Here is a 9,562-nt window from a genome sequence, read left to right as displayed (position 1 = left end):
GATGAACATATCATTTACAAAATTTGAAAGATATGTTTATTACCAATGTTTTGAAAATCGACCCGAGCATTGACCGAAAAAAATTCACAGGTCAATGGTCAAAAAGTTCAACCGGAACCGAACTAGGGTCGAACCGGATGCAATAACTAAATACACGATAATAAAATATAATAAAACAGTTTTTTTTTTTAATTTTCATACTACTCATTCAACGTAAATACAAATTCATTTTGGCTAATTAAAATTGAAATCGTTTGAGCTTAGAGAAAATGATGTATAACGTTATTATGTTAATAATGAAGTGATTTTTAAGCTAAATTTGTAAAGTGAGCTCAAAATCAAAGTAAAATTGAAGTTAAATATGCAAACATGGAAAATAGGTAATATGGGCAATTGAAAAGGAATCCCACATTGGTTGTTGATAGAAGTTGACATGCACATATTAAACATATGTACTCTAGCATGAAAAAGAATTCCACAGCGGAAGTTGCTAAAACATTTTGAAGAAATTATGTCTATAAATATGCTGGCAATCCAAACCCCCCTACGGGTCTTTCAATTCACTGCATGACCCAATTGTGAAGTTAAAAATTTTAAATTATATAAAAAGAAGTCCAGAAAAAAGTGGAAAACCATGTGGAAGCTTCAAAAAAATTTTGGAAAATCGTGATCAGTTCACGGGTTAGTGTTAAATCAGCCGGTTTAGCGATTTTTTAAACTATTTTCTTGCATTTGGTTATTAACATATAATTGACCTAATTTTAGACCTAGTTCCTAGGTTTATCGGTTGAACAGCCGGGCCGGGTCAATTTCAATATGTTCATTATTTAATCAACTTGAAAAAAGAGAGAATAGCACAAATGCAGTTGCTATTATGAAATCGGCACAAGTGTCGTTACGAATGTAAACATTATATGAATAATTGATACCGTGTATATTCTGAAATTAATTATTATTAAATATATAATATTTAATTTTTAAACATCATTTTTATATTTTACATGGAAGATTATACCCCAGAATAATACATTTTTGTTACCACGAGATATATTCGTTACCGCTTATCATTTGAAACCAAACCTCTCCTCAGGAGGATAGATGAGGCGATCGGGTAAGATCCGATAACGATTATAGTGTCGTTCTAGCTCACAAATAGTGGTTGGAGTAACGTTATCGTCCAATAGTTGCTAACAGTACAAAAATACACCGTATACAAAAATAAATCCACTAAAATATATTTCCTACTATATTCAACAGTAAAAAAGTAATAATGTACATAAGATTTCTAGAAGTACCTTTTTTCCTTCAAATATATTAGAGATTTCGAAGTACATAATATAGAAACAAAAATTCTTGTTCAAATGCTCAAAATATTAGAGAAGATAGGTGAAAAATTTATTGAATAACAAGATTTTAGGGTAACAAGCACAGAGAGAGATCGTGATGCATTTTGGAGATGAATTTAGGAATTTGATTAGATTAAAAGGGACGTTAGAGTCTTTTCCATGGTATGATGTTTTGAACATTTGATATTATTTGTTTATTATATTTTATAAATGAGGGTCATTTGACCAACTAACATTGAAACAACGTAATTTAATTAAATACATTAGTTGACTAGGCTATTTAACAAACTCTCCCTTATTTCTATCAATAAATTAAACATGTTTATAAATTATTGATGCAAAATTGAAAATGGAATCAACTTTAATTAGGTAAAAAAAGGAGAAAGAAAAATTCTCAGCCCATGACTTTCATCATGGGACACTTGGACTCATTTTGTTTAATATACTTATAGATATATTTTTTAAATGAATAAAATTATAATAGAATCAACTTTAATTCTGGTATAAAGTTAAAATCCTACAAATTAGAAGAAAAGAAATATTCTCGAACTCCATGATTTAGGATTCAAGGGTAAGATAGTAAATATATTATCAAATACTTGCACGTTTGACGTTTCCCCTGCTTATAAGTTATTGACATTTTGGTACGGTAAAGCAAAGCATACTAATTTTTAACTTACTTTTGATTGATTCTTGAAAAAAAAAAAAATATTTTTTATTTTTTAATTATACATTTCTACTGTTCAAAAATTCAAATGGGGCTCAATCAAAGGCTTAATAATTGATAATTAATTAAATACGTCGTCAGTTTATATTATAATCATGAACTCTACAGGTACGGGAAGGCGCTCACTCTCATAAGCCTCACTCGTACTGTGTCCGTTACTTAATTTTTAGCTTTTGTCCCCCAGAAATATTATTCTTAAAGTTGCTTTGCGATTATCGATTTTCTTGGGTGCAGTTGCACAGTGTAATTCACAGTAAGTTTCTATTTCTGTATCTATACATAAATTTGTATATTATGCCCGTTGAATAATATGTTCTTTAAGTGAATTATTGTTTTAATTTCCCGTCGAATAATATCTTCTTTAAGTGAGTTATTGTTCTAATTTACTCAAATTTTTTTTAATTTTTTTGGGGTAATATTCGTTTTGTGGGTATTTTCCAGATCTAGAAATGATTTCTTTCTGAACTTGTAATTTTGTTGGAATTGTTGTTTTATTTGTAAGATTTAATCTTTTGGAGATATTTATTCTAAAAATTAGGATTATTTTCCGCAAATTCCTTGTTTCATAGGATGCGATTTGTGTTTTGATTTCGGATCGCTTGTTCTCACCATAAATTTAGATTTAATTTGCTGAATTTTTCTTTATTTTGTTTTTTTTTATTATAACAGTTTGATTATCAGCAAATTATTCCTGTCAGTTATAGGTAAAATTTCAGCTTCAATTTCTTAAATAAGTCATTAAGGAAGTACCAAACATCATTCATTATACTACATATTTGAGTTTAAGTTGGAATAAGCTCAGCCATCAAATATAAATCTGCTCTCAGATCAAGTAACTGCACCCAAAGCAACGTGCGTGTCTTGATAATATCAAATTGAGCTAAAATGATGAATATCTTGATTTTTTCAGTGTGTAGACCCATAGGCCCATCAGCATTTTTTTTTTCAATTGTCCTGCTAACTGGAACTGTAGAAACATCCAGTTCTCCTTCTGTTTTATTTATTTATTTATTTATTTTTTATCATATTGGTGTTCTTTAGTTTTAGATCTTTTGTACTTCACGTTACTCTATTTCCCGTATTTACATATTGCTTGCCGTTTGATTTCTCTTCAAATATCTACCTGGTTTAGGAAAATGGATGGATCATTCCAAGGTGGCACTAGTGTGGATTCCTTATTGCGAAACTACAAGCTAGGGAAAACTCTTGGAATCGGTTCATTTGGTAAAGTTAAAGTTGCTGAGCATATATTGACAGGGCACAAAGTTGCTGTCAAGATTCTTAACCGTCGTAAAATAAAGAATATGGATATGGAAGAAAAAGGTTTAGTCAGATTTTTGCAAGACATATAGCTGTTATACATTCTGTTCATAAATGTCCATGGAGAAGCTTATTGTCTACATTTGGGAGATGCACATCTCCACTATATAATGCTGTATTTTAATCTGGAATAGTGTACATGGTTATCATGCAATCTTCTTAAAATAAATTTGCTTTATGTCTGTTTTTCTCTTAGCAGATTTAACTGGAGGGCGTCATATTCTTTTGCATTTAGATACTTAATTTTTGTTCTCCATTAACTTTATTTAACCTTGTTGGTACATTGCTGGGGAAAAACCTGTACTCTGGTTTACTATTGACATTAATATAGACCGCTGTCTTTGCAAAAAGTTGATGTCTCATGATGTAGAGTTCCTATTATATTGTTTATGCCTTTCATGTTCCAAGTTTGGGTTTCTCTTCTGCCTCAATAATTAAGTTCAGTTTATCGAAGCTTTCTTCCCATCTAATACAAAAGAAATTTCCTGAAATGCTGATTATTATGGTTTCATTCTTATTATTCTATATATTTAATTGTTTGTTTGAAAATTTCGGTGGTTGGAAGCCATCCAATGTTGTTGTCCTTATCTAGAACGATGGTCTTGAATCATATAAAATATTTCAAAAGGGTACAGCTTGATTTCATGTTGGGTCGTCTAATTTACAATGATGCTGGATTGACTGGATCGAGCTTATTTATCTGATGTTATCAGATAAATTGAATAGTCTTCTTGTCCTTTTGCAGTTAGAAGAGAAATCAAAATACTGAGATTGTTTATGCATCCTCATATTATACGTCTCTATGAGGTTATTGAGACGCCAACAGATATATATGTTGTGATGGAATATGTGAAGTCTGGTGAGCTGTTTGATTACATTGTGGAGAAGGGTAGATTACAGGAGGATGAAGCGCGCACTTTCTTTCAGCAGGTAGAAGGCTCTTTATGCATGTGTCTGTAATGACTAATCAATGCTTTGTTTTTCGAATTTAAAAACTCTAATCATGTGCTGATTATGGCAGATAATTTCTGGAGTTGAGTACTGCCACAGGAATATGGTTGTTCATAGAGATCTTAAACCTGAGAACCTTCTTTTAGATTCGAAGTCCAATGTGAAGATTGCAGATTTTGGTTTGAGTAATATCATGCGTGATGGCCATTTTCTGAAGACTAGTTGTGGAAGCCCAAACTATGCAGCTCCAGAGGTACAGTATAGAAGTTGCAATGCTGACCAAAAGATGTATATTTACTGAAAGGATAAAAAGACATGGAATAATGCAGCTTGAAAAATTTGCAAGATTATGATGTACATTATTATCTGTAGGTTATTTCTGGGAAACTGTATGCAGGGCCAGAAGTAGACGTATGGAGCTGTGGTGTAATTCTCTACGCACTTCTATGTGGGACCCTTCCCTTTGATGACGAAAATATTCCTAACCTTTTCAAAAAAATAAAGGTAGATTCAGGTTTTCTTACAGTGTCGATCATCTTGGCTGAGTTTCATTTTCTTCAGATTGTTGTCCAAGTTGACTTCAATACAAGTTTAAAAATTCTTATTGCAGATATTCTGGGGGTATCACTACACACCATAATTTCACTACCTTTATATTATTTCTAACTGTTAGAAGCATTTATGTGCAAGCTGGACCTTAAGCTGCTCAAGTTCAGTTTGCATATAAACAAACCTAAGATTGGACAAGCTTGACTCATCTATTTTTCAAGTAGTCTTTGTATGAGTTGCTTCCCTGCAAAGCTCAAGTCTGTTAGTTAATTTACATAGCATTTGGTCCTCATGATTGGACCGAAGCTGCTTATCCTTATTTCCTGTAAGCCACATGGCATGAGAGTTTACATGATTTGACCAACATGTTTTGAGTAGAATTCTATTTGTTTATTTAGACTAGTTTAAGGGTGTACAGAATTCTATGTTAATGTCAAGTATTTATTGCAATTTTAAGCTTTATTTAATGGTGTTACAACTTAATCCTACCCAGAGTATCATTGTTTCTTCTAAATAAAAACAGTTGTAATCCTCATTATGCAGTTGAACTACTTCATTCTTATTTTGTTATAATTTGTCGTTAGGGTGGGATATATACCCTTCCATGTCACTTATCTGTCAGTGCAAGGGATTTGATTCCGAGAATGCTTATTGTCGATCCTATGAAGCGAATCACAATTCCTGAGATTCGTATTCATCCCTGGTTCCAAGCTCACCTGCCTCGCTATTTGGCTGTGTCGCCACCGGATACAATGCAACAAGCCCAAAAGGTTCGGTGGCATTATCAGTGTGTGCGTGTGTGTATAATTTTCTTACTGAAATCTATGTACCTGTTATTGTTCATTTCAGAGTCAGTACATGGCTTATTTTTTAAATCTGTGAGCATTGTGATAACATCTTTCCAACATGGTGCCACTTTCAATTTATTTTGCATTTTATGCTATTAGTATATGTTGAGTACATCAAACTTTTGGTAAGATTAGCAGCGAGCGACTGAATTGAGCACTTACTTGCTAGTGATTGCTTATTAAATAGTAAAATTATCTCAACATGGTACAATGATTTCTCCTCTCTCTCACACACACATGCATGCACTAATTGTTATCCTCCGATTATATCCATTTTTTAACAAAAAATTGGAAGAGCATCATTTCCTTTTACAAGAAAATCTATTTGAGGAATGTGAAGAAAAATAACTGTAAATATTGTGCTAATCTCCCTTCCAGTTACATGTGTGTGTTATTCATCTGAGTCAATATCATAAAGGCCCATCACCTCCTCTCCATTCTATTAATATAGTCTTTTGTTTTTCCTTTCTTATATTATTCACTTGATCTTATTGTTCCCTGATGTGTGGGATCTTTTGTAGTTATGTCCTGCTGCTTTTAATGTGTCTAGCAATTAAAACCTTTCAATTTCGTTCATCTTTTTCATTGCAGATTGATGAAGATATTCTTCAGGAAGTTGTTAAAATGGGATTTGACAGGAATACCCTTGTTGATTCTCTTCGCAACAGAGTTCAAAATGAGGTGATCTTTTGTTACTCTGTCATGTATTCATTTTGTACATTTCAAGTTTCTTATTTGGACTTTATGTCAGGGTACTGTTACATACTATTTGATGTTAGACAACCGGTTTCGGGTTTCCACTGGCTACCTCCGAGCTGAATTTCAAGAAACTCTGGTGCGCTATTTTAATGTCAAGTTAATAAATAAGGCTAGAACTTATTTCTGATCTTATTTCCAGATGATGATTTGTACATTTGGTTATGTCATCTGAACGGGTGTTTTTAATAATATGGAATCCACAGTTTCAGTGCTTCTGCTTTGCCATCTCTGAACTTCTCACTCCATATTCGATATTAACATGTTCTCAATTTTTTAAATTGCACTTTTTGATAATTTAATTGTTCACACATATGAATGAACCCATATATCTATAGGAATTTGGTAGTAACAACTTGAATTCAAGTGAGAATGTTGCATCGCCTGTTGGGCATCATGCTCCTGGAGCTGTTGATTATCCACAATTTGGAGGAAGACAGTTTCCAATCGAGAGGAAATGGGCACTTGGGCTTCAGGTTTGTTTTCACATCCTTGTAATTATACATTTGAGGCTAGAGATGGAGGAAACCTGAGGAAGAAATGGGCAGACTGACAGGCTTGCTTACTTTTACTGTTTTATATGTGATTCTTAGTGATATATAGATTCATTGAGCAAATAGTTGTAAAAATGGGTTTCGGATTATGTTTTTCCAGGGAGAGGATTTTATTTTAGTTTTGGTTGGTGTGGAGTTGAAGAAAATCTAAGTCTATCCATTGCCCTTATAAAGTGTTTAAACTGTTATTTCAACCTTACATGTCACAGTTTTACAGCCACTCATCAGAGATAATAACTAAGTTCAATTTCTCACTCATTTCATTAGCTATTCATATTCTTTTGGCCTTTTTAATAGTCCCGAGCACATCCTCGTGAAATAATGAATGAAGTTCTCAAAGCTCTGCAAGAGTTGAATGTTTGCTGGAAAAAGATTGGGCACTACAACATGAAATGTAGGTGGGTTCCTGGCATTCCTGCGCATCAGGAAGGCATGGTTGACAATTCTATGCATGGTAATCATTACTTTGGAGATGAATCTGCTATTATAGAAAATGGCAGTGTTACTCAACCGCAAAACGTTGTCAAGTTTGAAGTACAGGTAATAATTTTTAATACTATGTATATTCTTACTTGTTGGGTCATATCACTAACTAATTATTTATAAACCAGTGGCACAAGTGTATAGAGCACCTATAAGAGGAGGCACAGAAGTTCAGTTATCATTACTAACTATAGGTTTACGTATGCATTTTTTGTCTTGTTAATTACCGGGGTGGTGGTGGGGGATGGGATTGTTTAGTACACAACATGCACACTGTTGACGCTTTCTCTAATTATACACTTAAGCATCGTTCAATTTATATTGCAAGTAGGGGGTTACTGACGTATCCTAGACACCAACATCTGCACAGATAAAAAAGAGACATTTGAAAAGGGTGCAATTACTAAAAGAGTAATAGGAAATTTTGTTTTTAGTAAGATGGACATGTTTATATTGCCAATTAGTTTTAATCTCTGATCTACCGGAGACCAACAAACCTTTGCGTCATACAATAAAAAATATTCCATTTCCAATTAAATGACCAGCTATAGCTCCGATCGTGGAGCTTCCTGTTGAAATTAGCATGATTTTCCTGATTGACAATCAAGATATTAAACTGAGTCTCAAAGTTGCTCATCTTAAGCCTGTTGTGATTTAGATGTATCACATCACTGGAAACAAGTTATATGTCATGGGCAAGTGGATTAGACAGTAATGGGTAAAATTACAGCAAAAGAATCTATAATCTTGTTCATCGTACTCCACGGTCTAACACTAATCAAATGTACACTTACAGTTTAATCCACTCATTTACCAATTAGCATTTTGTTATTTATCTGTTGACTGCTTATTAATTGTTGTTTGGTGTTTTTACTTTTGTGCTTCCAGCTGTATAAAACTCGTGAAGACAAATACCTGCTCGATCTACAGAGAGTTCACGGCCCACAATTTCTCTTTTTGGATCTTTCTGCTGCATTCCTTGCGCAGCTCCGTGTCCTCTAAAGTTAGCTCCTTTTCCCATCATGCTCTGTTTGGTTCTAAGGAAAAAAGTCAATGCTGTAAATAAATTATTACTAATTTAAGCCCCCTCTATTTTCATCTTCCCCCACCTTCCCACCTTTAATCTATTAAAGGTTAATGTCGTCGCAAGCCAATCTTTTTAGCGACTCTATTATGAGTTGGGGCTTCTTGTACGACAATTTCCCCTTACATGGTTGTTACATCTCTTTCTATGATGTTATTCAAGGTAAAAAGTTTCAGATTTTGTTCAGTTCTTCATATCAATCCATGAATAGCACTGTCGATTTTATTATAGCTTCTTAGTAGTACACATGAAAAATACCTTGCAGTCATAAACACTTGGAAATCTTCTGTATTTTTACACGTGCTGTTTCATGGAAGTAAATTAGGAAAATAATCGAGAGCTGGGGGTCACATGCAGAGCTATGGCATATATTGTAAACCTCTATTCTTAAGGATCGTGTTGTGGAAGGTTTTGGTGTTCATTTTGGGTGTTCTAGGAAGTGGAAAAGCTTTCTTAGAACAAATTTAAAACGAATAGATCTCCATATATAGAGTTCGGAGTTCTGTCCAAAGCAGAGGAGCTGCTCAGTGATTTTGGAATATTATAAAACGCTTAGACTATCATACCCCCATCACAAGGTTTTGCAGTGGCCATTATATTGTAGCTGGATAGTTGGATGCTCTGGGGATCAATTCCTCTTTAACCCAATTCAGTGGGCTCAAACTTTGCATTCTTGTATGGTAATGGAATATGGATGGGATATCCTTCTCGACTATAAGGGGAGATGCAACCAGTCAAATTCAGCATGTGGGGTTGAAGGATTTGATCCTATTGTTCCGAGAGGAATAACTTGTCATATTTACCTTGCATAATGTGTTTGCCTAGGACTGTCACTTGGGAACATTAAGTGTATATTTGGTATGTAGTATTAGATTGTAAGACAGTATGATGGACGGCGATGGACGGCTTTTTTAACTTCGTTTGCTTATTTAATTACGTCTACT

The 9,562-nt window shown here is 33.6% G+C and overlaps 1 protein-coding gene across 1 annotated transcript; it reads left to right on the top strand.

Annotated features, from left to right (window-relative positions):
* Nucleotides 1–2,141: 2,141 nt before the first annotated feature.
* LOC111372603 (SNF1-related protein kinase catalytic subunit alpha KIN10) lies at nt 2,142–8,843 on the top strand. Its single transcript, XM_022994974.1, has 11 exons — nt 2,142–2,326; nt 3,206–3,396; nt 4,139–4,323; nt 4,415–4,597; nt 4,717–4,848; nt 5,478–5,663; nt 6,333–6,422; nt 6,493–6,576; nt 6,836–6,973; nt 7,349–7,591; nt 8,423–8,843. Exons 2-11 carry the CDS (start codon nt 3,210–3,212, stop codon nt 8,534–8,536), a joined length of 1,542 nt encoding a protein of 513 aa, XP_022850742.1. The 5' UTR covers nt 2,142–2,326; nt 3,206–3,209; the 3' UTR covers nt 8,537–8,843.
* Nucleotides 8,844–9,562: the final 719 nt, after the last annotated feature.

The sequence above is a fragment of the Olea europaea genome, unplaced genomic scaffold, assembly GCF_002742605.1.
Source record: "Olea europaea var. sylvestris unplaced genomic scaffold, O_europaea_v1 scaffold1016, whole genome shotgun sequence".
Classification (NCBI taxonomy): domain Eukaryota; kingdom Viridiplantae; phylum Streptophyta; class Magnoliopsida; order Lamiales; family Oleaceae; genus Olea; species Olea europaea.
This window is presented reverse-complemented; position numbering and strand designations above follow the sequence as displayed.